At 42.6% G+C, this 27936-nt stretch overlaps 1 protein-coding gene and 1 long non-coding RNA gene across 7 annotated transcripts in view; one reads left to right on the forward strand and one right to left on the reverse strand.

The window, feature by feature from the left end:
- Positions 1-27936, reverse strand: part of PLXNA2 (plexin A2) — a 398388-nt gene that overhangs the window by 265009 nt on the left and 105443 nt on the right. Inside the window, exon 4 of one of the 5 annotated variants that reach the window (XM_028734452.2) lies at positions 7178-8393. The exons of the other annotated variants lie outside the window; for them this stretch is intronic. Coding sequence (XP_028590285.2) covers positions 8358-8393 — 36 coding nt within the window. The 3' untranslated portion in view covers positions 7178-8357. Of the gene's footprint in view, positions 1-7177; positions 8394-27936 lie in introns of those variants that run through there. 5 annotated transcript variants of the gene reach the window in all.
- On the forward strand, positions 8496-21363 carry LOC144327822 (uncharacterized). Of its 2 annotated transcripts, XR_013392975.1 has the most exons (4): positions 8508-8623; positions 17309-17443; positions 19737-19821; positions 21205-21363. It is a non-coding gene; the product is annotated as an uncharacterized LOC144327822 (long non-coding RNA). The 2 variants fall into 2 exon arrangements; XR_013392974.1 differs by lacking the exon at positions 17309-17443 and having other exon boundaries at positions 8496-8623.

Raw genomic sequence — 27936 nt, forward strand, 5'->3', positions numbered from 1 at the left:
CACACAAGTATATGTCTCTCAAGCATATTCCTTGAAGGGTAGAACTTATCAGAAAATTTGTTCCTCCAGAAGGATCTGGGACCCCAAGGAAGCAGAAACAGATTCCCATAAGTGTTGCAATTCAGCATTGCAGAGGATTTGGCAACATATGTGAATTAAGGAAACTAATCCAGCTGCCTGCCGTCTCTGCCCACCGCTCCCATCTCTGGATGGAGTCCTAGATTCCTAGATCATAGGGAGAGGAGATTTGTATTCCTTGATGGAAGCCTTATGGGTTCCAGATTAAGTTCCAAAGTGCAAAATGGCAATAAACAGCTGGGCTGGATTTTTAGCCTAGTAGATGCCTGCTCCTGGAGAATGACATAAAGCAGTTCAGTGGAAAAGAACAGAAAGCCAGGAAGCTGGGACAGAGCAATTGAAGCTCACCACTGTCATGTAGATTCGAACTGCGGACCTTCTGATTGGCAAGCCCAAGAGGCTTAGTTGTTTAGACCACAGATGCTTCATGTGTATTGTTAGGAAGGAGATGAGGTACTGATTCAACACTTAGAATCCTGAAGCAAACTTAAGAACTGCTAGAATCTTTGAATTCCCAAACAATTGTTTGTGCCTCTTAAGGTAATCTGTCTCCCTTGTTGAGAATCATGCGACTGTAGCAAATTAACAAGAAACTGGGCACAGAGTTCTGTGCAGAGAAGAGCACAACACACTTGGGGGCGAGGCTGGACAGCTCTCATCTTCTACTTGTCTTCACCATCACATTGAGACTGTCCTTAAGTGGAAACAGGGCCAAGTCTTCTCTCATCCATGAAAAGAAAATGAGCAGTTGGTTCTAATGATGCAGTACAGTGCTAGTGAGAATCCTGTGCAGGATTTTCTGAATATGCAGTGAGCTGCTGGGCTGAGCTTATACAGCTTGCATCCCTTATATTCTTCCTTGAAGGAAGCCAGTGTAAGTAATGCAGCCAAAGGACAGAACTGGGTCAGGATAACAATAGGCAAGCAGTACTAACACGGGAGGCTAGAGGAGAAAAGCAATTAGGTTGGGCTCCTGTGGTCCAGGTTTCAGATGTCCAGTGTCAGGAGGTCAGGTTCAAAGCCTGCTCAGGCAGGATAATATGATTAAACCTGATGGCTTTTCTGCTCATGACCTCCAGGGCAGTGACCCGGAGTGCCAAGCTTTAGATGGTGCAGTCATCAGCACTAGGAATTACAGCAAGCTTTTGGGAGTACCTCACAGTTCCATGCAGGAAACAGTAAAAACTCCTCAGAATCTTCTCTGTGAGAAAACGGAGGCAGGTCCCTGCTTTGGTAGATGCCATTCTGACCATCTCAAATTGTATGGTTACAGATAGGTAGCCGTGTTGGTCTGCCATAGTCAAAAAATTCCTTCCAGTAGCACCTTAAAGACCAACTAAGTTAGTTCTTGGTATGAGCTTTCGTGTGCATGCACAGTATCTGAAGAAGTGTGCATGCACATGAAAGCTCATACCAAGAACTAACTTAGTTGGTCTTTAAGGTGCTACTGGAAGGAATTTTTCAAATTGTATGGATATTAAAATGTGCCATAGACAAACCTCCTCTGGCTGTACTGCCTGGGGATGATGTGGGTTGTAGTCCAAAATATTTAGAGGGCACCTGGTTGGGAAAGATTGCCGAAGACTCAACTGAAAAATCACCTGGCCCAGAAATCAAATTCATTGTACCTGGCATCTCTGAACCCCTCTCTTCAGCTGTTGTTTCTTCTAACTTTTTCCTCTCTCTCTTGAACTTCCCTAAGCATATTTTGTGAACCACCCTGTGATCTTTGGATGAAGGGTGGTATGGAAATTTAATAAATAATAATGAAATGATAATAATAGCATATATCAAGCCAGATGTGTCCTTCATTCTTTTCGCCTGTCCTTAGTAGTTGTGGTTCTGATCCTGCAGAAAGCTTCCCCCTCACATCTTTTTGAAATGACCAGATGCAAAGGAAAGCAATGCTCCTGTACTTTTAAGAGCAATGGCTGAGGGTGCAGTTTCTCTCACCCTTAAATAAGTATCAGGTTTGTTTATTTGCTTTCTTACATTTATACCCTGCGTTTCTTCCACCATGGAACTCAAGATGGTGTATGCTTGTTTCTCAGGGTGGCCCCTCATCCAGGCACTGACCAGACCCAGACCTGCTTAGCTTCAGCAAGCTGCCAGCCTCGTGTGCCTTCAGAAGAGGGCTATAAAACCCCCCTCCTTTACATGACTCTTAAACAGGCAAAAGTTCTATTCTTCACATTTCATAATCTTACCTGACCCACCAGTGGATAAACACAAGGATGTTCCTTTAGCCTCCTTACAGCCTCTAGACTATTAACTGCACTACATTTTTCATGTAATTAAACAGAAAACTCTAATCCAGCGTAATTAGCTCCCTCATTGCCAACGTCAGGCAGAAAAACACTGTTTTAATAGTCTTTCAGGTCTATTTGGCTAGGAAAATACAAGTGTGTGGTTCAGTGGTTTTCACAAAGAAACAGCCCACCACCAATTCTCTTCCCCTCCCCTCCCTACTATCCTTGTAGATTTGTTTTCCTAGACAACACCAAATGATTTCCTGAGTGTAATAGGCCTGACATCTCTCAAAATACTGCATGGCTCGTCTCATCCAGACAAAAAGGCTGCTACCGCATCCCTGTTGGGGTAGCAAGAAAACTGGCAGACCAAGTACCGGTAGTAGCAGTTGCCAGTTTGGGCAACTTTCCCCCCATCTGCACTTCTAACTTTGCAAACCAACACACACACACATCAGGAGAGAACAACATCAGTTTTCTCAGGCCAATTCCCTCCCCACCCTGCAAACATGTCTGCCTAAAGCTGGGCTCCAGAATCTACATTTAGGCCTGTGAATAAAAGTGGCTGGCTTCCCAGAGCTTCAAAGCTGAGGCAGCTCTGACTGATTTCAGATGGTAAGAGTGACAGATGCTCCACACTTTGGAGAATTTAGCCACTTTAATTGGAAGCCCAGCTGTGAATTTTGGAACCCTGGTTTTTAAAACAGGCAGGCTTGGTTGGGGCGGGGGGAGTGTCAGCTGAGAAAAGAGAAAATGCAATCACAACATCATACTGGCATTCAAAAATTCTCGTGTGTTCTTCCAAGTTAAAAAGGGTGCAAATGAAGATGTAGATGGGACACATTTTAAAGGTCAAAATCACATACACATTGGCTACTTCAGAAAAAAATTATGAGTCTTCTAAAGAGGGCCAGACCCAGAACATTTGGAATTGTATCCAGCTCAGATTTGATGTAAGGGACGCGGATGGCGCTGTGGATTAAACCACAGAGCCTAGGACTTGCCAATCAGAAGGTCAGCGGTTTGAATCCCCGCGACAGGGTGAGCTCCCGTTGCTCAGTCCCTGCTCCTGCCAACCTAGCAGTTCGAAAGCACAAAGTGCAAGTAGATAAATAGGTACCGCTCCGGCGGGAAGGTAAATGGCATTTCCGTGTGCTGCTCTGGTTAGCCAGAAGCAGCCTAGTCATGCTAGCCACATGACCCAGAAGCTATACGCTGGCTCCCTCGGCCAATAAAGCAAGATGAGCGCCGCAACCCCAGAGTTCTTATTTTAACACTGGCAATGGGATTGTAACCTCTTAACATGCAAAAGGCCACAAACTAGTTATGGGGACATGACCAGTCATGTGGCACAGTTCTGCCACACCAACAAAGGGGAATGGCTGGGTGTGTGTGTGAATATGAATTGCCACTATTACCCTCACCCCAGCATCTATTGCCTGAGGCAGTCGTCTCACTCCAGCTAATGGTAGAGCTGGCCCTGCTTCTAACCATTTGTTTCATCAGCTTAACACTCAATATACTTGGGGAATTGGTAGAAAAAAATTGCATCTGGGAGCTCTCTATTTAAACATGCATTAATTCAAACTTCTGCAGGGACAGAAGAAAACAAAATACTATAATCAGCTCCATCTGCCATAATTGATTCTTGGGAACCCATAATTCACACAATCATAGAATTATTGAACTGGAATGGACTTTATGTCATTTTGCCAAACCCTGTTCTGAGCAGGGTCATCCATTCACAACATTCTTAAGCAACTCTTTTTGCATTGTGTAGATTAGAAGATGCCACAAATAAAAGTTTGAGGATCTCCTTGATAGATGGGTCCTTAGTGAAGAAAGAAAGAAAGAAAGAAAGAAAGAAAGACAAATATGATCCTTAGCTATATTATAATGAAGAGGACATCTGCTGAATGTCCAAACAATCATTTTTTAAAAAAAAGTCTAAGGATAAGGCTTTTTGAACAGTCCAAGTGTAGACCCTCTGGCCCCTCGGCCCTGTAGATCAGGCTTTCCCTTCTACCTCTTCTATTTCACACTATTTGTGACTATTTGTTGAACATGGGATGGGAGCTAGAGAATTGTGCTCACAGCCTGATCCAAGGCTTCATGATCTTGGTTCAGGAAAGGGCCATAGCTTAGTGACAGAGCATCTGTTTTGCATGGGAAAAGGTCTGAGGTTCAATCATCAGCATCTCCAAGTGTGACTGGGAGAAACTCCTGCCTGAAACCCTGGAAAGCCACCATCTGTCAATGTAGATAATAACCCAAAAGACTGAAGGCACCTTCCTGTGGGCCACCATCTCTACCAATTAAACTGGTGAGGGCAGTAGAAGGGCATTGAACCTAATATGCAGGTTGGAAGGGGTGTAGTAGATGAGGTGGCCACTGGGTGCCTTTGTGTGTCCAATGATGCAGTCATCAGGCTTGTCAAAGGGCTCAGATCCTGGAAAAGATCAACCAATTTTTATTCTTTTGAGACCCATTTCAGATGTCTGAAACTGAAGATTTGAAATGAGCCTGGGAGAAAATGGACTGGAGTTTCTTGGACTGGAGTATCCATCTTCCAGAAGGAATATTACATGAACACAAAGAAGGTGTTAATAAGTGAGTCATGCAAAATGCACACGGAAATAAATGTTCTCTCCTCATGGCTCATCCCTTGGGTGCCTGGGGGAAAATGCATTTTCTTAACCCTATGGCATTCAATTAGCTCCCAAGTCTTCCCACAAGACAAACTTTTCATAGCTCTTTAGCACAATTCCCCATAGTGCAGTAGGCCATCTTCAAGTCATGGCTATATTGGATTTCCTACAAAAGATAAAGGTTCTTCTGATGTAGGAACCCCATCCCTTTCATTAACAGCCAAATTGTGTCGCTCTAAGTTTGTGCAAGTTAACCCCAGTGGTGTATTCTTTCAAATACAAAAGACCCTAACCAGATTCATTTTCAAAGTACTGTCTCTTAATTCTGATGGATGACCCCTTCTGAAAAGCAGGCTGTTAGGTTAATCATACAAGTAGAGGAAAATAAATCTTCTTGCTTTGATAGGTACATGTGTGAGCTTATGGGCCTAAAATTCTCATTGACAAACATTTTCTTCCTCCTCACCATATTGAAGTCTGCAGAAACTGCAGCCAGAAACATTCATTGTACTAAACCCTGTAACAATCAGTTATAGGAAAAGAATGCACTCCTTTTTTTTTTTTACACAAAAGTTCCTCTTACAGTGAAGTCCTATGTGATGTACCAGCTGACACCCATCATTGCACTGAACAAGGTAAACCAATCCCCTGCCTCAAAGTTCAGTTTTCCCACACAAGGGAGGCATCAGGAACAAGGCATTGATTGCAAATGGAGCTTTCTGGCTTGATGACAGAACTTCAATAATAGGGCATTAGCCTGCAACAACAAATATGTAACAACTCCTCCCATGCCATCAATGCATCAGAAATAAACTCAAACATGCCGTCCCAGAGGAGTTTGGACAGATCAGCTTGTAAGGCAAGCTGTCCCAGGTGTAAGATGTTGAAGCTTGGATAACATTGGAGTGTGTCAGTTTCCCTGATCTGCAGTCTTCAGGCAAAAACTAAACTGTGCATGCCTGCAGGACACAAAAGGGTAGCCTGAGCCTGGGTTCATCTGTTTAGTTTATCCTACCTGCTGTTGTCAGCATCAGCTGATAGTGTCAGAGCAAGGTCCATATTTAATGCAACTGGCTAATGTTTACCATTACTAATATTCTATCAGTGTACATTATGCTTTAGAGAGGAGTCTGCAATTGAAAACAGACAGTGGAGAAGACAACAAAGAGAAGGGAGAAGATACACAAAACCCTCTGCAAGGACAGCATACAGAATCAAAAGTCAATATAAAAATCATGAAACAAAAAAGCAGCATATCAAAACTCAGTATAAAAATACAACAGAATGGATCAAATCTCATTAAAAACGGCTCATCATATATGCTAGAATGATGGTGGGGCAGGGGGCGGAATGCAGTTATAAACTGTCATATATCTGAAAACATGGCTGGTTAAGGGCAACCAGTCTCAAGTACATAACTCCCCTGGTCTATAATGCCAGAGCAGTTTGAACTTTTCATGAGTGACACAATATATCCAGGCCCCAGCTGCCTATGTTCCTAGATGGGAGAGCAGAAAGAGCCATGGAGGCAGGAGGGAAGGGGCGGGGCGTAGCTTTTTTCTGTAAATGTTGCCAGATGCATATAAATGGTGAGATCAGGGCTCCTCATGCATGCAAGTATTTCACAGCATCTACATGTTAGCTGCATCAAAATGCCAGCCCATGTTCTTCCCCTATTTTAATCTGGAATCACAAACTCCAATAACTAAGAAGAGGAATACTGTTGCAAACTAGCTAGCTGAATGATCCATTTGCCCGTCTGGAGGCTCCCTGAAACATGAACAATGTTAATATAGGTTGTGTACACACTAAAACTTTTTCTAGAAAAAGAGGTGCTAGAACTCACTCATGGAACACCTCCCTCATTCACTTAGAATGGCAATGGCGCCCACCTAAGAGGTGCCGGAACTGAGTTCTGGCTGAAAAAAAGCCCTACCTTTATTGCACATTCACAAAGAAAGCTCAGGACAAGTGGAAAACCCATGCTTTCTAGGCATAGGACATGTGGAAGTGTGGGCTTATGCATGCTTCCTCTTTTCCCACTGCTTTCCAACTCAGAAATCTGCTCTTTAGTGCTCAATTGACGCAAACAGCAGTTTGGAAATGTATTCAGTGAAATTTATGACATGACAAGATAGGAACCTATCCCTAGAACAAAAAAATAATCATATAAACGCTCCTAAATATACAATAAAACAGGGTTTAAATACATTAATCCCCCCAAACGGGCTTATTCATAATTTCTAAAGACCAGCTCAAGCAGCTGGTTCTTAAATAACTTCTGACAGATACTCAGTCAAAGAAAGTGTTTCCAAGTAGAGTAGTGGGATTTTGTAACTGTATAGGTAGCCACCAAGAGATCCCCCTCTGTTTGAGGATACATGACACCTTTGATGCACAACCATTTACATTTCCTTGGAATTGTAAACCTTCGTAGTTTAGTGTAATTTGACGAATGTACAGAGGACAGACTTTGCCTTTGCCTGCACTTGCCAAAAGAAAAAGGGAAAACGCAAGGAGAGGGAGAACAAATGCAAAATGGTCCAGAGCAAGCTGCTTCCCAGCAGACTGGGGTATTTCAGGAGCAGACAGTAGAGGAAGCTTACAAGCGAGTCATTCTCTCCACAGCCCAAACGAAAACTTGATAAATTTCACCTCTTTCTTCTCTAGCCACAAGTGCCATGCTAAACTAAACACACTATGGAGGAATTGAATTGCTAATGAACTCCAGCTGGGATATCAAGTTTACACACTGTGGTTGCTGCAAGGGTGGGTTGTTTCAGAAGGGTGAGGTTTTCGAGGGTTGTTGTTTTTTTGTTCCTTTGCCATTATTCCACCTTTTATTCAGCTGCTGGGAAATCATTCCTGCCCCCCAAAACCACCATGGAATGCCAATGTAACGTGAGTCTGCCCCTTGGCTGGTTTGTGGTCTCTCAGCCTCAGAGCCATCCTTGCAAAGTTGCCTCCCCACTCCTTATCTCACATGTCTGGCAGAAAATGACACACAGTTGTAAAGCTTGTAGAAGGCAGCTTCCATCTACGACCACAACTTTTCTACTAGTTCGCCGGGGGTGGTGGTGGTAGTCGTCTGCTGTGGGAGATTCCCTTTGTTGCCTCTGAATCATAAAGGTCTGGGGCTGCAGATTAGTCAGAGAAAGCCAGACCACTAGCCAGATGGCTGGAGGCTGAGGTAGAGTGGATAAAGCTTGGGTAACTGGCTATGACCTCTCTCTCTCCCGCGTATTGTGCTGCCACTTGGCAGGTGATAAAGCAGCAAGCACAATCAAATCAGTTCAATAATTTTTCAACAGCCTTTTTTACAACATCTAGAGGATGGTGGAGATGTCTCAAACGCACAACCGGGAGTTGACTTGTGCTTGATTTATGAGCCAAGTGGAGCTGTATCTAAAGTCAAGTCCTGGGGACGACAAAACAACAGATTGTGGCTGCTTTTCAAATCACACTTCAAAAGCCATAAGGTTAGCGGCTGCCACACAACTATCTTGACATGCGACTATTTAAACATTAAATAGCTAGCAGTTGCTGAGAACTGTCTCTGGATTCCAGGGACAAGCATTCACTTGATCTGTTGAGATATACCCGGCGGTGGAAGGTGATGAGTCTACTGGGTTTCTCTCTCTTTAAAAGGTTAGCAAGGGCAATAAGCCCCCTTAATTATAGACATTGTATCAGGAAGCAAGTGAAGTTCTGTGCTAGGATCTGAAGGAAGCATTTTAAAGGAGGGGAGTGGGAAAGGAGCACAAGTTCTTGTATTTGCATTAGAAATGCCTCTCTATCCAGCACATGAACAAAAACCCTGCAAGATGAATTGTACTTGCCACATTGCGTAATATATGGTTGTGTTAATATCTTCCTTTGTATTGACCTCAGCAACTTTTGACCTCTTTCCACAGGGCTTATGGGCATTCTACTATTATTATTTAGATGTGAGCTATCCTTTTAGGTAGGGGAAAAGGGGGAGAAGGAGGAGGAGGGATGTTTAGTTTGTAATTTTCCCTTTTCAATTAAAAGAAGAAAATAGAAACACCCGACTATCCTTTGCAAACTTTTACAAAACTCCAGCACTGCCTTTTGAGTTTAAATGCCAAAGATATAACCTGGGGCATTCTGAAAGCAAAGAACGTGCTTTACAACTGAGCGAGTTATGCCTTGTCCCCAGCTATGATTCCTCTTAAATGGCAAAATACACCCACAAGCCTCTTTGAAACTGATTTATACTAATAACTCAATTTACATTAAGTTAATGCATTAATTTACATTAATTTACGTTAAGTTAATTTACATTAACTTAAAGCTGTCAATTACATTTTTTTTTCATAGGGTTGATACCATGTGAGGAGAATAGATAAGGCTATGATTTTTATTGAACTAATTATCTCTAGAATGTGAGTGAGGAACCATATCAGCCACATTTGGGAGACAAGTCAGTTTAAGCCAGAAACATTTGTATCATAGAAATTCTATATGCAACACAACTAGACTTGCTTAAATTATATATTATGCAGTGTAACAGAAGGGAAGGGGTGGTGGCAAAGATCCTGGTTTTACTCTCTGCCTCCCTTCCGTTCACAACAGCCAGTCAAGGTCTCTCAAAGTGATCTCTTAAGTTGCCACCACATGCCCCTGAGCAACCTCCCACTATAGGTGAGAGTCACTTCCAGGGAACCAGCAGACCCTACACTTCTTGCACTTATCCAGAGATGTATTTATAGCGCCTGTACCCCCACCCACTTGCTCCAAGGAGAAACTATTTAACACTATTAACTCACATTCAGACATGAGGAAGACAGTGCTACTGCAGCTCAGGGGCACACATTCCTAGAAAGGCACCTCCAGCACCACCCCAACGCTCTTTGGGACACCACTTTGCCCTCCCTTACCTAGGGAAGCAAGGTGTGTGAGGGTTACTGAAACTTAACTGGTGAAGCTCCCCTCCTCTCCCAAACATTGAGACTGCAATCCTGTACGCATTACCTGAGAATATGTCTAATTGGATACACTGGGACTTACTGCTGAGTAAACTTGGGCAGTAAGTGATAGGGAAGTTTCAGGAGCAGTGGGGCAGGAGTATAAGTGGGACACGGATTCCTACAGATTCTGAATCATAAACCAGAATCCCCTTTCAGTGGGTAGAGGCAGGGAGGAGGAAGAAGAGAATTGCCCCATAAACAACAGAACCTGTTGTTGCCCAATGTTGCTCAAGTCAAGACAGTCCATCCCATCCTGCTCCATTTTTACCTGCTTCTTCTACCATCACCCCTGTTGCCAGAAAGGGGAAGAGGAAAAGATCCTGTCTGACTTGCCAGGGAGTAGTGGGGAGAAATAAGTCCTGGGGCCCCCAAGGAAGGAACTTTTGCCACCTCCGCTGCTGGCTTTGTCTAGTGGAGACACGTGTGGGGTCCCTAGAAAGGGCTCCTGCACCCTTAGCTGACAGCTCTGACTTCATTCATAAGGGTGATTTAGAGCAGCCAAGCTACATTAGCACATTTCACAGAAATTGTGAGGGAGAGGGGCTCACATATAGGCTTATGACATTTCTCCTAGAGCACATGCGAACTTTTTTTAAAAATTAAGAGTCCAGGCCCTCTGCTGGTGTGGCAAATGCTGCCTCTCCTCAAATTCACCACCCTGGAGAATTGTCTCCCATTTCCCCTCCCATAAATGCATCACTGCACTTAACAGGAACGTGGAACTGACATCCAGCTGCCTATCCCCACCTGCAGCCTGCTCAGTCCCAACTCAAGTAGTATGTGCCCGGTAACTTGGCACATGGGAGATTACAATAACACACCCAAGACTCCAACAGCCAAATTATGTGAAGTTTATTTTTATTAATAATAATAAAGGAAGAAGAGGACAACTGGAACAAAGCAAAACGCTGTGTCAAAAAAATAAATTACAAGAACCTTTTTAGTTCAAGCCTAACTATCCTAACATTCACTATTGCCAACAGGCTTCTGGTCTCCTAATGAGCAAAACAGGTTAGATAGGAATATATGAAGCTGCCTTACACCGAGTCAGACCATTGGTCCATCTAGCTCAGTGTCTTGAACCTGCCAGGGCTTGAACGTGGGACCTTCAGCTTGCAAGGCAGATGCCCCACCAGTGAGCTACAGTCAGTTGCAGGTTTTCTGATGGTCAGTGAGGGACAAAGCTATATGGTCACAGCCCATTTTTAAGGGTTTGGTACCCATGTTGGTTTTGACTGCCTGCTGTTTCCTGCCAATCACAAGTCCTCTAAAGTTTGCCAGGTGAGGAGCTGGAGAAGATTGCTAGCACTGGTGAAAATGGCTACTGGATTTCTTTCTCTGCTGGAGTTGATTAGTAAACTGTTGATTTGAGAAGAGGTGTGACTTCTTCACTAAAGAAGAATTGCAGGCAGGAGACCAGGCTTTGCTATGTGCACAACCTAAAGAGTGTTGTGCATGTGTGGCAAGCTCATTTTAAGACATAGCTGTTCACTGCCATTTATCAGTTATTTGCTAACTAGCTATTAACCTTTTTTCTCTGTGTGCTATCTAATAGCAATAAATCAAATTAACGAAGCAAATCACTATTATATGGATTGATTTTAAAAATGATCAATAGTGAGATATGGTAGCTCCAAGGAAATTTGAACTGGAGGATCATGGAACTGCACCTTCTCCAGTTTTTTGCTGCTATCCATAAGGAGCTCAGAAGCTAAAATAGATGGGAGAAGTTTTATTCACAAATGACATGCATTTATAGAAACTTCCCAAAGGGGAGAGATGTTGAAGAAAGCAGAACATAATTGTTGCCCACACTAGGACTGTGGCTGGATACTAGGAAATTACGGTAATTTTAGCCCTATATTATGCTCCCTTCTTTTACTCTGCACTGCACACAAGCTCATTTGCTACTGAATCCATTGCTTTCTTTTCCCACTTATATCTCTGTATTTCCTGCCATGTTGCTTCTTTATACATGGAATAGCACTCCCTTAAACTACTCTGCAATATGCATCTCCTTCCATCTTTAAGTGCCTTTGTCTAGACTGACTTGTCATGCGTGGATGTGGGAAGCAAGGCCAAAAATTGTTGTATGGGGGTGGGGGGAGCAAGGCTGGGCTTTGGAAAGGAGGTACAAGACTTTGGCAGAGTCCAAGAGCCCTCCCACCACCTCCCCAAAGCCGGGAAAGTGCTAATTAAGCTTTGGGAAGGAGGTAGGAGGTTTCTAGTACCCTGTCAGAGCCCTCAAGCTTTGGGAAGGCAGTGTGAGAGCTGGGGGGTGTGTGTGTCAAATGTTGCTGAGGGCTGCCAAAAAAGGCATTGGCCCTTGGGCTGCATGTTGGATCACCCTGACATAGACCTTTGCCATCAGCAAATTCCCACACTACCCTAACCTCACTTGACTAGCACTTCCAGTAATACTTTGTCACCACTAATTCATCACTCACCAGTGTCTTCCCCAACCTCTAAATCAGTGGTGGGGAACATGTGATGATCCAGATTTGGACTCCCCACTCCTGTTGACCCCATCCAGCATGGTCAATGGTTATACACAGCATTAGACATCCGTGAGTTTGGTGAATGCATGGAAGTAAGAGTGGTACTATGTTTAGGTGCCCAACAACATGTTAATCTGATTTCCCCCATACAAGTTACTGAAGTTTTATGCTTGTTTTTTTAAAAATAAAAATCCATCCCATAAGCCATCCCTCTTCAGCATATTTGCAATTTTGATCAGGGTTGGCCTGGAATATTAACTGAAGGAATCTGTGCCACCCCAGACAACCTCTTTTCCACTTTGAAGGCCCTGTTAATACTTGTTGTCAGGACATCCAGATTGGTTATTGCTGTTTCTCATAAGACTCATCCTTTAGCTTCTCCATGTTTTGTTTTTAAAAGCCCACACAGATTCATAACAACAATGCTTTGCTGCAATGTCACATTTCATTAGGCATGTTGTGGTTTGCATTCAGCTTCTGAGAATGCGGTTGGTGAGCAAAACTGCAGGATTCCAGCTCCTCTGGTGTACTGCAGAAGTCTCTAAGGGAAAGAACTGAGGCCTACAAAGGACTTGTAGACAAATTACATTGTGGGGTTCAGTGTCTTGTGGTTTTGAATGCAGACAAAGCATGGGGTAGCAAATCTTTTGCTATGCCATAGTGTGCACAAGCCATTATGAGTGTTTATCATGTTGATTCTACTAAAAAGCAGCTGTGCATTATACTTCAAATTAGAAAAGAAAATCCATTTTTATTGTGTTTGTGGAACAGCAGAAACAATATGAGCCACTGCAGTGTTTTGCTAGGAACCATTTATTGTGACAAAAATTATTGAAAGATTCAAAATCGTCAACAGGTACAGTTGGAATCATCAAGCACTTGGTTTATTTTTCAGCCTAGCTCATTCAGTGTGTACTTTAGATGACAATGTAGAAACCAACCAATAGTGCCATCAGGGCAGGACTTTGGGGAAGAAGTCCAGGGACTCAGCAGAACAAGCATGAAGCTATGATATTTTGAAGCAAGCAAGGTAATTCACAGGACCATTAAAAGAGAGCCAGTCTACTGTTACCTAATGGCACTGCTTTAACCAACTATTGTCTGAAAGCAGTATATATATTATTTGAATCCTCAAACTCAATAGTGCTTACCTGAAGCTCCTGCCATAAAGCACTAGTGCTGAAAACTAAAGCAAGACACACTAGATTTGATATACGGAGAGGTAGCCAGTGTAGTATCTTTCAGATGTTGTTGGACTACAACTTCCATCAGCCCCAGCCAACATGATCAATGGTGAGAGGTGATCTGGGCTATAGCCCAGCAACCTCTGGAGGGCATCACAGTGGGCAGCTCTCTTGCCAAGGACACTGCTTGCATGGCTACTTGTAGTATTAGTAGCTGTGGCGGCAGAGAGTACACCTGTCAGAACCTTTTGAGTTCACTCACTGTGGGGAAACAGATGGTCTCATGCATTTCAGAGCCACACAATACAAAACTCTACATCATAAATGTATGAAGAAGCTTCATGCAGAGGGGAAGTTGAACCTGGTTTTCTTGGCCCACAAATACGAACAACTAGAAGGTCAAGTGTAAACTTGCAGTCTATGCCCAATTTCTTTTTTTCTTCCAGAAAGGCAAAACTGCTGGCTGCTTAGGTTCTTTTGAGTTCATCCCAGGTGTCTGAGGAGCAAGGGGTTGCTACTTTTCTTTTAAATTACCACAACCACTACAAAGCCCCAGAGAAAACACCTCAATCAATGAAGCGGCGCTGATGGGAATTTTGTTGAACTTGATGTGCACCTCAGATTAACATCTAGGGGGAGAATACAAACTCAAGGCTGTGTGGGTTTCCAAAGGAATGGTGACAAACTGAGCGCTTGACTGAACCAAGCAGACGGCTCTGCCGCTATTAGCAAGCTACTCTGGGCAATGATTTCAAATGAAAGTCTGTATTTTATTAATTATGAGTCTGCTTTGCTGCTGAACTCTTTAATGAGTTCCCCAGCTGTATCAATCCATAGCCATTAAGTCTAAATAGCTTGTGTGCGTGCACGGATAACAGTTAGGCTAAAATGCATTCATCACCCAGAAATTAAGCATGTAGGTTTACAAGAATGCACAGCTCATCAGCTGCACATGAAGCCATTTTTGCCTTGTGATAACATTTGTGAGGATTTAAACTTTCATTTTTGTAGAATAAGGAAAGCTTAGGACCCACACGGTTGTCAAGGAAAGCTTTGAGAATGTTAACTACAATGCTTGTGCTGCAGGCTAAGTTGGAGGAAGACACATTGCCTTATTTAAAAGCAGAAAAACCGGCATCATTATGAGGCGGGGCTTGTGCGTAGAGGAAGGGCATGCACATTCTAAGGACTGGGTGGGGGGAGAGTTCAGCTTTGTGCCAGTTGTATAACTGGTCTGAATATGACATAGAAGTAAGAAGGGTGAAGGGGTAAGGCTAATCCCCCATTTTCTACTGGGAGAAAGCATGGTTACCACAAGCTGTCCTTTGATAGACCCTTCAAAGGATAGAGTGGTCATCTTAATCTGCTGTATCTCCTGTCAGAACATTGCAGGATGACTAATTCAAGAAAAGACAAAGATTAACATAGCATTAGGAGATAAGCCATTGCCAAATTCATGCTTAGCCTGGAAATGTGCATTTCTTACACTAAAAATAGCATTTTTGGTTCTGACTAGGGATGACTGGATCTGTCCATTTTCAATCCATGCCAATTTCACATGTGTTCATTCATAGGTTTGTTCCCTCCCATTTCTGCACCAATCTGCAATTTTGAATTTTGTATTTAAATTCATATTTGGATGTGTATTTTCCCACTAAGTCCCATGTATGCATTTCTAAACATATTTCATCCTAAAATATACATTTCAAAGCATTTCAGAATGTTTCTTGAGTTGCAAACTGTATCTCAAAACTTAGAGGAATGCGAAGGACAACTCCATTCTGATCCACACATTCATCTAGTGGGTGCAGTTTGCAGAAGAACGTGTAGAACTTGAATTCCTCCAACATTCCTATTTCTGACTAGAAAGCCTCTAAATCAAGCATGAGTGATGCTTGTCCTAAATAAATCAATCACATCCTGCAGCTGATGACTGGAGAACATCCTGTCTATAAACCACCTTACTCTTTCAGCTGTGCATCTCTTTCTTAGGTGGATACATAGCCCTCAAACCAAGACCAACAGTGCTTTTAGACAATGACAATAGTCATTCTCCACCTGGTGGGTTGAAAACGAATTACAGGATGGGAATTAAGAGTCAAGAGAGGATGTGGTGGCCTGACAAACCCATCAGGATTGTTAATTTCTACAAAGCAAGGTCCATCTGGTGACTCTGCCGGGTTCCTCCATCCTTCAAGCAGGTTGGCAGGAAATGCAAATAGCTAGCTCTATCACTGCTGGGTTTCAACTTAGTGCATTGCCAGTGGCTGTCAAGTAGATAAGATGAGAAAAGGAGCAAGGATCATTTGTATTGTTGCAAATGCTTCTAGTCTCATTTACAAACCCACCTATCCCAGCCAATTCTGCTAGTTCTATTGATAAATCCCTCAAACCTTAGGCTTTCTGCCTCTGTATTCACTTCTCTGGCAACTGCAACATATGATTTTGGGTATTCATCTTTTCCCAACCACATAGACAAATTAGCAAGATCTACTTCCATACAGCTGAAGATTTATTCATCTGTGAAGCAACAAAGTCTGTTGATTTTGATGGACATGGTGAAATGCGTGGCTGTGTTTACAAACAGTTTAGTATGAGAACAGGCAAAGTTGTTCATCTCGGAGATGGTGTTAGAAGACATTTAAAGATTTTCTTGGCTTTGGCATATTTGTTTTACAGCTGAGATTTCAGCCAGAACAGCCATCAACCCAGGGCTCTTCTTGTGTGCAACACTTTTATAGTGAGACAGAGAATGAAACTCCCTTGTCCTAAACTTTTGCACACAGACTATACAACACCAACAGAATTGCTTTTACCATCGGATTTGTCAAGCAGGGAAATAAGTATCCTACATCTCCAGGGCCATCAGCCCAACCATTTCCACCAGTGGGTGATTCACTTAAGAAAATAAAGTAGCTAATTATTTAACAACCTCCCTGTAATCCTAGCAGCACTAATGGGTTCTGCTGTCTTACCGCTGCTCTCGTTTAAAGCTTGTAAAGCTAAGCAAGAGAGGCAGGAGGTTAAAAATATCACCTTCCAAGCAAAACAGCATCATGTTTGGATCTTCTCAGAGAAATTAAAGCAACAAAAGGGCCGTGAACTTGCTCGTAGTGTAACCAAGAGACACACTCCTCTCGCTGCTGTACGTGTCCATCTGGCAAAGACATACTTTCGATTTTAGCAAGAGCAATGACGAGTGGACAACAAGGGTGATGTGCACATGGCAAAGAGGCCGGAAGAAATGAAAGCTGCATGGCAGGCAACACATTCGTTCATCTTATGAATACTGTACATCTATTCATATCTGAAATTATACAACTGCTACTGGTGCATGCGCCTGCCGTACACAGCATGAAATTAAAATTCCTCCTCAGTATCACATTGCAAGCTAGAGTTGTTCCACAGAGCCGACAGAAAATGTATCCATTGGCTTCCTCAGCACCGGGATTGGAAGCCAGTGGGGTGAGGGAGACAGGTCTATCGCCTGAGGTAAAAATATTCCATTTCCAAAATAAATCCCGTAGAAATATTGCTAGCCTAGAGCATATCTCTTGGTATTAATTTCACAGTATGGATTCATGCATAACTTCCGCACTGCTCCCCTCCCTCCCTCCCTCCCTCCCTCCACGCTCACTCTTTTCCCTCTTATCTTTCCAGAACAAACACAATGTGAAAGCTAATTCTAGTAGCCTTCCAGCCCAGAGTCCACCCAATGTGGCCCTGCTGGAAATGTACTATGCAAGGGAAGTATGAAGAGAACAAAGGGACACTAACTGAAGGAACTGGGGACAAGTGAGGGCTTTTGTGTGCTTCATGCTGCAGTAGTTCAAATGGAGACATGTGCTGTGGCACACTCTACACAATAGTCTCTACATTCATTTTGATTAGGTTCAATTCAAACATTACCCCAGATACATAGTTGGTGCCAAGGACTCTATCTGCAGGCCTACCTCTCCATATGGTTAGCTATTTATGTGTGACAAACCAGGCCATGTGTGCAAGCAAAGTTAGCTGAATAGGAAAGACTTAAGAACATAAGCTGAAAGCTGCTGGATCAGGCCAGTGGCCCATCTAGTCCAGCATCCTGTTCTCACAGTGGCCAGCCAGATGTCTATGGGAAATCTGCAAGCAGGACCTGAGTACAACAGCACTCTCTTGTGGTTTCCAGCAACTGGAATTCAGAAGCATACTGCCTCCATCAGTAGAAATAGAACATAGCCATCAATAGCTTTATCCCCCGTGAATTTGTGTAATCCTCTTTAATAACCATCTACTTCACCCATGTCTAGCCCACATGGTCTAGCCCACATGGTCTAGCCCACCCCAGGTCTAGCCCACATGGGCAGCAGTTCACCTGGAGTGGTACACCTGCAGTTATGTTAACCATGCTGAATTGGAACACACACTACCTGACCCTCATTTATTATTTTTTTCAACCAAAAAAAACCCCTTTGTTGTGAAATAACTGCTATAGATCACTGTTCCATTTTTACAGATGAGGAACTGAGGCTGAAAAGATAATGACATGCCCAAGGCTATCTGGCTTTGGCACAATGTGAACCTCCTTCTCTGGCCTGACACAGTCTAGACATTTGGAACTCCAAAATCTCATCAGCCCCAGCCAGCATGGCCAATGATCAGGGTGATGGAAGCTGTAGTTCAAAACTGTACTGCAGCTCCATATCTCAGAGTATTTGGCCCACTTGGCCCAACAGAGTCAAATCTGGCTAACTGCGACTCTCCAGCTCTCAATGTAATTTATTATTATTATTCCATTTATACACTGCCGTATACCCAAGGGTCTCAGGGCAGTTCACAAACAAGACCACAACATATAAAATCAAACAAAAAACAATAACCCAATAAAAAACCCCAAAAAGAGCCACATTCTAAAAGGGCATTGGATGTCAATAAGATCAACCAAAGGCCTGGTTTAAAAAGGAACATTTTTGCCTGGTGCCTAAAGGTGTATAATGATGGTGCCAGGCAAACTACCTTGGGGAGAGCATTCCATAGATGGGGAGCCACTGCAGAGAAGGCCTGTTCTCATGTTGCCACCCTCTGAACCTCTCGATATCAATTTTAAACTAGGAATGACATTATCTTCATCATCTACATTTATATATTCACCCTATAACAGAGGTTCTCATGGCAGCTTACAAAGCAATAAATAATAAATGCAACATTAAAATACAGTATAAACCAATAAAACTATTAAAAAATTACTTAAACATTAAAGCACAATTTATAACAATCTAAAATTGAGAGGTCCAGAATGTGAAGCTTCTTGTTTAAAAGGCTTGCATGAATAGCTGCAGTGGGTATTGTAGTCGTACCAGTGTGACTGCTCCTTACCTGGATGGGTGGGGCAGAAGTGAAGCTGGAGCATGTAGTTCCATCATCAAAAACACTATGGTTAACCAGAAGCTTGTGCCGGTTCAGCTGTAAGGTGGTGTGACTTTGCTATCATCCTGCCCCAGTCCTGTCCAGGTAAGCAGCAGTGATATGTATGTTGGGAGAGTGGCTTTCTGGCTCCATCCCACATGTCCCACTACTGGGGAATAGAAAGGTGTTCACCTAGTGCTGAAAAGACCACACAGATGGCACCAGGTACACCTCTGGAAATATGATTCCATAGCTGGAATGCCACTACTAAAGAAACCTCACTTCATTTGTCAGGGGAATCCAGAGCAGGGAAGAGATATCAAGGCTCAGGTAGGCACATGTAGGAGAAGACATTCTTTCAGCTAACCTTACACATGTCTCCATCACTGAACTATACCCCAGTCCTTAGTTCTTTGAATCTTAAGAATTCCTGGTTAAGTCTTAGGTGTTAGCCTACGCTGCTTCATTATGTAGTATATGTGCCTGAAACATGCCAGCAAATTAAAAATGTGCTGATTTGTGATTGCCGGTATTTGCCGAAAATCTAAAGTGATAAATGGCATAAGGTATAAAGAAAATGTGTTTGAGGCTTCCAGTAGAGCGCCAGAAAACCAATCCAGAAAGATGAGGCTAGAAATGAAATTGTCTCCCCTTGTGATTGAATTTTCTTTCCTAATGCTTAATTATTTTCACACATTAGAGCGACAGGTCTGTCAACTTGCAGAAAGTAGACTTTGAGGACCCCCATCATAGTCGGCTGAATTAGGCCTTAAGAGGAATCCCTGGTGAGTGAGAATTGAATCTACTTGAGAACTCAAAAGCATGCACTCTATGTTGTGCCATTTTGATTGATCTAATAACGGGCTTACGTTAATTTGGAAGTTGAAATCTTCTTGAGTAAAATATCTTTTTTTCTGATGGAGGAACTGAGACATCTGTGCACACCTTTTAAGTGTAAAAATATCTCAAAAATACTAGATGCTAGACAATCTGGTTTTAGCTAGTCCTGGCACCAGGAGCAGGAATGCTCAAATAAATGCCCGTGCCTCGTATAATGTGATCCTTGTGGTGGGTAAGAACAGCCTCTTGGGGGGTCATGGTGGCCCTTGGGAACTTTGAAAGAGTTGAGAGCAGAGGTAAAAATGGAACCTCTGACCACAGCACCTTCCTTTCTTAGGCGAGCCTTAGACAAATCTGAGGATGGAAAGTGAACAGCTGCAGAGTTCTGGATTGCTCTGTGTAGAGTTTTTGCTCAGAGACAAACATCACTATATACCATTAAGCCACAGCTACAGTTATAGTGGCTTTTACCTACTGTTAGTAGGCTTTCTGCCTCAATGGTACTGGGTTAGAAAGAAAGAAATGGACAGTGCCTCTTTCTCCTCTTAGTAGAGAAGGTTTCTAGATGCAGAACTTAGAAGCAGTACAGCACTGTCAAACTGGACAAACCATCTTTGTGCCTTTAAGAGAATGAGGTGGGGGGGGTCTATATTCATGTTAGGATTCACACTAGCAAGTCAAGATTGCACGAAAAGGATGAGATTGTGTATATGATCTCCTATGGATATGTAGGTGGGTGTTATAATGCACACAATCACATAGAAAATGATTCACAAACAAACACAATAAATGGAAATCTGTTCAAGTGGAAGCTATGCATGTGTCACCTCTGAAATTACAGGATTTTTCCATGTAAAATGGAAACACAGGCCAAGTGAAATGCGGGGCAGAGCCAACCAGTGGAGGAATTACAAAATGGAATGGGGAAAAATAATTGTCCACCTGTACATATGACTTGTACTGGTTACAGCGTCATTCTGTGTGGCCTGGCCTCTGTTGGGTTAGAAGCCATAAGCAGCTCCAAGAAAAGCTGTTTCAAGAGTGTTTCTGGCCCAGGTGAAAACAGAATTTGCCAACATTCTCATAAGGAAGGCTGTTGTACTGCTACAGCTTGCCCAGATTTATTCATTGTAGGTTTGAAAAAAAGAGTCAAACTCACTAGTGTTAATTCAAACCATATTTTCTGAGTTCATACTAAAAGAATATTAGTGACCAGCAAAGGCGTTAACAAGGACAAGGTGCTACCTGTCTTGTATACAGTAAAATGGGAAAAGGAAAGCCACTCATTTTGTACTCCAAATATTTCATATCCCAATTCTATTTTGCAGATTTTGTGAAAACCACCTTCTAAAAGGCAAACATCTGAAAGGAGCTGGGAAGAAAGAAGATAATGTTCCACCATTGTTTACAACAGTACAAATATATAGTACAATCCTTCTTCTCTATCTTCTTTGCAAATATATGGTTCATGCCCTGGTGATTTCTCACTCTGACTGCTGCAGTCTTCTGCTCTTTGGTCTCCCATTTTCTTACCTCAGCCTCCTTGCTTTTTAGTGCTTTTTAGTACAGTGGTACCTCGGGTTAAGAACTTAATTTGTTCTGGAGGTCCGTTCTTAACCTGAAACTGTTTTTAACCTGAGGTACCACTTTAGCTAATGGGGCTTCCCACTGCCACCGCTGCGTGGTTTCTATTCTCATCCTGAAGCAAAGTTCTTAACCCGAGGTACTATTTCTGGGTTAGCAGAGTCTGCAACCTGAAGCATCTATAACCCGAGGTACCACTGTATCCACTTTGCTGTTATTCCTTTGCTACACGTTCTTTTTATCCTGCTACTTTTTCTTTTCTTATTCATGCTTCCCTTCCTCTGGTGAACTACCCAGAGAACATTTTGTAAATTGGTGGCATGCGAATACCATAAATAGCAATGATGGAAGCACTTCATTGGATACTGCCCACCTCCATGGCAGAACTCCTGCCTCTACTCTCTCCATGAGCCACCTGCACCCTCCCCAAATCTGCTCCAGAGGAAACCCTGGAGCAAGGAGAAACCCAGAACAGATTTAGATGGTGCACAGGGAGAGGAAGGTCCATTGTGCAGCCAACAGAGAATAAAGCATGGTAATCAAATAAATGCCCAACATATGACAGAAACTCTAGTGTAAAAAACCTTCCATTTCTGTAAGCCATTTAGTTGGTGGTGATTTTAGTGAAGTTTATAGGGTTTTTTTCCTTTTTTTAAAAAACAGCTGTTCTCATGGTTCTATCTTTTGTCTGTGGATGATCACTGGATCAGGGAAAGCAGTGTATGAAGGAGAAGATTCATATTTCTGACACAGGAAAAGGGAACCGCTGCACATTTTCTTTATCTCGACAGTTGTGCTTCCATGCCGATTTAAAAAACCAAAAGAACCCACATAGAAACAATTCTCCTTTTTTTAAAACACTGAAATTTGTGTTTGCAGGTTAGTGATGATTTGGGACAGGACAGAGAAGGGAAATACCTTGCTAGTTTGCAAAAAATAAAATAAAAAATCCCCTGCCACAAAACATGTCACATAGTGTGCAATGCTTAAGAATGTTAGCTTATTATATATGCAGAGAAACAGTGGGGAAAATCTATATTGTACTGTAAAACGATAGAGGATTAATCCCTCTAGGTAACAGAATCCCTCATAAATAGCAAATGGGGGAGATATCCATAGTATTATACTTTATCACACTTTCTGTCAAAATATCCCCCGCAGGGAGTCTTTCACATGATGATATCACCAGTAGAGTCTTACTCGCGGAAGATGATTTTTAACCAGACAGCAGAAAACCATCAATATATTTCTTAGTGAGATGAGTATGTAAGTAGACACCTTATAGTTATATCTAGTCGGTTATTCCTCTTCCTTATGGAGTATAGCTACTTTATTTTTATGAGTCTATATACCACAGTACATACTACACCGTTTATTGTTAATAATACAAGACTGACTTATATTGACATAGCACTTCCTATTCTTTATAGATTTAAAGGACCGAAATCAGTTAGCCCATAATGTGCTGCTACCCCAAGGGCAATAAGTGGCAGCTGTTTAAGCAAACAAGCTGCACAGAGCAGACGCTGGGAAGGGACTTCAAAGTGTCATCCTATGGAGTTGAAAAAGCACTTGATGCCATAAACATACTCTATGTACCCTTGGTGGGGGATGGGTGGGAAATTAACATAAAATATCAAAAAAGTGCCACCATGCAAGCAGAGATAGATTAAAAAGCATTCACCTGCACCAAAATACTAGGGGTGGACTGCCCTCTGTTGCAATTCTGCCAGCCTATCCCCTCCTCAAATGCCTGATGAGCTTGCACAGGTAATTCTAATTCCTTAAGGATCTGATTGCAGTCTGCCTCTCGGAAAGATAAATACTGTGCAGTCTTCTGATGGTTGCTAAGGCAATATAAGTCTCTGAAAAAATGTAGGCAATCCTATGCTGAATAATAGGTCTAAATGTTCGAGGTCATACATGGAGTTCTTATGTACCCTTGGCCTGCACCTCATCAGTTTGCATTAGTGTAGCTCCGTGATCACTTATTCCAGCACAGATAAGGCCTTGTCCTTTTGCCCCGAAACATTTCAAAGGAATACAACTTCATAGTGATTGCAGTTTCATTCATCTCCCATCTAACATATAAGAACTCAACCCAGTAAGGCCAAATCACTGTATCTGAGAATGACTGAAAGTTCTAGATAAACTAGTTCCAGTGATTTAAATAATAAAAAAAATCTCCTTCCTACCCCCCCCCCCCAATTCTGAAGCACAGAGCCCTTATTTGAAAACAGATGACGCAAGTAGCTGGCATGCCCCATTAAGCTCAGCCATGGGTCTTTCTGCCTTGGTAAATTTGGCTTTGTGGCTGATCCTGCAAGGCACTCACCTGGAAGGGAGAGGGTCTGCTTATTATCTCTTCTTATTCCTTGATGCTCCAAATCAGTGACCCCTAACCTGTCACTCTGCATTTGCCCTAGATGCTTTACACATGGCAGGGTCAAAGCCATTACAATTGATCTCAGCCAAGTCCCCACACTTAATCTTTTCATTGCACTGCAGTGGGTTAGGCATTTTCTTTATCAATAGCTGCATCATCTTCTTCTTCTTTCTCAGGCTGACAAAGCTTTTTATGCAGGGGTTAAGGTGCCTGTTCCCTACTGGGGCCAAATCTGAAGGATCGATGAGCATAGAAGGCATGGGGAAATGTGCAAGTGCCAACTTTTGCATTTATCTTAATCACTTGTTTATTCTGAGAATCTGAGCTCCCCAAATTCTGGAAACTCCCATCTTCATTTCAAAGCAAAATTTAGCCTTTGTTTTGACAGCAGCCAACTTGGAAGCCTGCTTAAATTTTGAGGGAGTTGGGTGGGGGTGGGATTTAAGCAAAACTTAAGCTTCTTTTCCCCCCACCACCATTACAGTGGTAGTCTTCCAGAAATTATGAAATAGTAGCCACCTTTCACCTCTCCCAAATGCCCTTGGGAATAATGCTACAATTCATTTTGGTGATGTGTGTATATGAGAGAGTTCGTTCAGGCAGATCTTATCAGTGGCAGCAACACACCACGTGACACCACTGGCTGGTGAGCATCAGTCCCCCACCCTCCTAAATGCCTCTGGGAATGACACTTAATAGTAAGTAAAGGACGGTAAGTAAAGGACGGTTAAGTTCAAACAAAGGTGACTATGGGGTGCGGCACTCATCTCACTTTTCAGGCCAAGGGAGCTGGCGTTTGTCACAGACAGCTTTCTGGCCAGCATAACTAAACTGCTTCTGGTGCAACGGTACACTGTGACAAGTGCCAGAGTGCACGGAAATGCCGTTTACCTTCCTGCTGCAGCAATACCTATTTATCTACTTGCACTGGCGTGCTTTTGAACTGCTAGGTTGGCAGAAGCTGGGGCAGAGCAACTAGAGCTCACCCCGTCGCAGGGATTCGAACCGCCGACCTTCCTAACAGCAAGTCCAAGAGGCTCAGTGGTTTAGACCACAGTGCCACCCTAGCTGGTGAGCATCAGTCCCCTGCCCTTCTAAATGCCTCTGGGAATGACACTTCATAAGAACAGAGGAAGAGTCTGTTGGATCAGAACAAAGCCCCATGTAGACCAGCATCCTGTGTTATCACAGTGGCCAACCAGCCACCTATAGGAAGCTCACAACCAGAAAGCACTCTCCCCATATGATTCTCAGCAACTGGTATACAGAGGCTTGTAGCCACTTAGAAGTAACTTGATTGTCTGCTCAATCTGCTGTCCAGTTGCTAACTGCTGACAGCCAACTTCAAGAGTCTGCACTCCTTTCTTGTAGTTATCTTTAAACTGGATATCAAGAGGATGTCTTCAAATAGAGGGCTGTCCTCTGTAAAGCAAGACACATGGCTACCCTAAAACCAATGGCCTTTCCCTATTACGGATTATATGTCTACTTTAACAGTTTAACCCTAATATCTGAAGTCCCATTGAACTTAATTACCCCTAAGCACAGTAAATATGTTAGGTTGCTTTTTTTGATCACCTGTTCTTCACAAAAGCAACATGCCAGAGGAGGATAACCTTCAAGACTGTGGTCAGTTGGCCCCTAGAACTATGTGCTATGTGCTAAGGGGAAAGGATGTTATTTCAGTGAGAAATGCTGTAAAGAACAAACCTGTCATTCAAGCCACAGTTTTAGAACCACTTGCATTTTTGTGTCACCTTTCACACCCTGGATGTTTCTGCTTATGCGTTTGTGAAGGCTGCACAGATTCTACACAGGTAAACAGTCTGGGGCTTGGGCTTGTGTATACTCCTGGGGCTGTATCCTGACATGCTGTTGAAATGATCTATGGTATGCCCTTGCTTATACATCCCCAACTCCCCTCACTCTGTCAAGCACATGACTTTGAGGACATTCCAGTCCTATAATTCAGCGATTTTGTGCACCACAGTAGTGTTGTCGTACAAGAAAACAGGAAAAGCAGAACATATCCTTTAGAAGATCTGTATCATTACAACACTTTCCATTTTAATACTTCTTCCTCTCTCTGTCCCTCACACATATAGTGCCCCAAAAGCAGAGCCATGAGTTGATTTTCTGTAAGCAAGCCATCAGTTGGGTCCAGACAACCACTCTATGGCCAATGTACTGTCACCTGAATGGGAGGTTTTGAGAATTACTAAGACATCAATCAAAATTGTGATCAATCAGATGGTACAAACTTACTCCGACAAGGCACTAGGGAAAGAGCTCACCATATCCTACAAATAGTGTTAATTATTTACATTCCTGGACTTTTTCAATTATCTCTCAAACAGCGAGGGATTGCATTCTGTTCTTCAGGGATATTGATTGCCCAGAGAAGAGAAGAAGAGCATTTAGCTCAGTGCACCATTTGTTTCTGCAAGGGTTTATTGACATAGGAACATTATAGGAGATTCAAGGCTTGATCAGACCCTCCGTCATCTTAGCTTAGTATCATGCCTCATATTAAGTCTCTTGTGCTGGCAAAATCATATGCCATGGACTCTATGTGTCAGCAAGAGTTGGAATATTCTGCTCATATAAGGATCTCTTCCCCAATCCATTATTTTTTTATGTTTACTAATTTTGGGGGGTAAATAAAACACAAAGATAATTCCACATTTAGACCTGCATGGAGCTTGAAGGTTTCAAGTGGTCAGACTGTACAACCTCAAGCCAAAGTACTACCTAACTGGTCCTTAACTACATCCTACATCATAAAGCCCCAGAGCATTCTCACCTAGATAAGTCTATCTGCCTGTGTTAAGAGAGCCAAAACCCGTCTCAGAGTGCAGAGATATCACACAAGACAGGTAGCACATGTAGAAGATGGGGAAAGGAGATCCAAAAGTATGGACGTTCCATGCTGTGATGTTACAGAGCTCTCCTGGGCATATGCTTTTCGATTCAGTTTGATGGATCAATATAGACCTTCGTTGGACTGAAGTGCAATGCAATATGATCAGTAATGTAATGAAATGATCAATAACCACATCTCCCTGAACCAGATCTGTACAGTTTTGGAAACAATGTATGAATGCTTCCCCAATGGTTCAGGATCAAAGTTGACTTGGGTTATACCCATTCAGGTTTAGAGCACCATATTTGTTTGGTTTCAAAGAGCTCACAACTCACAATGGAAGCTATGGTAACAAAGGTTCCTTTCACAAAGGGACACTTATGAGTCCCCCTTTATTCACACAAGCACGCTTGCGTAATTTTACACCAGAATGCATAATTTATGAATGCTCAAAAGTTAACATTTCATACTTTCAGAAATGCCACCACAATCATTCTCTAGTGTAAAGAGGTCATGCCCTGAGAAGGATTGTCTTTATGCTATTTCGCTTGAGGCAAAAATAGCAATCAGTAATTGATAATGCACATTTTAAAGAATGTATCTATTCAGAGGAGCATGAAAATACATTCCTGCCAGATCATTGGAATTACATAGTCACATATTCAGGTATCAGCATTCTAAGCAAAAATAGTTGTTTCTCCTGTTACACCCACATAACCATATCCACAACTTTTTTTTAATCCCTTCCTACCTGGAAGAGGCAGGAGGAAAGAGATTCTTGCCATCATTATGACACATTGGTTAGTTTTGTGGTTTCAATTTTTGATTTTAGTATCATTTCTACTTGTTTTAATTATGATATTTTTGTAACCTATCCTAGGACCATTCAGTGAAGGGCAGGTGATAAGGAAGATTAATTAATTAAATAGATTGCTCAATCAATCAAGCTCTAACTGCGCAATCCTCTTCATGCTTGCTATGTTCAAGAGGGCTTGCTTCCCAGTGTGTTTAGGACTGTAGCTTGTAGGTCATTTCCTAGCCATCTAAACCCTATGAAAACTATCAGTGTGTTGATATTAACATAAGGACCTGCAGGGTTAATCACAATGAATGCAATTCACACCAAAGAGCTCAATGTGCTCCTCTTGACAAGATGAAAAAGTGCCACTGAATCTGTTTCTTAAAACTACTCATTCTATCCTTAGACAAGCACAGCTACTGGCCCTA

Source organism: Podarcis muralis, chromosome 5 (assembly GCF_964188315.1).
Source record: "Podarcis muralis chromosome 5, rPodMur119.hap1.1, whole genome shotgun sequence".
Classification (NCBI taxonomy): domain Eukaryota; kingdom Metazoa; phylum Chordata; class Lepidosauria; order Squamata; family Lacertidae; genus Podarcis; species Podarcis muralis.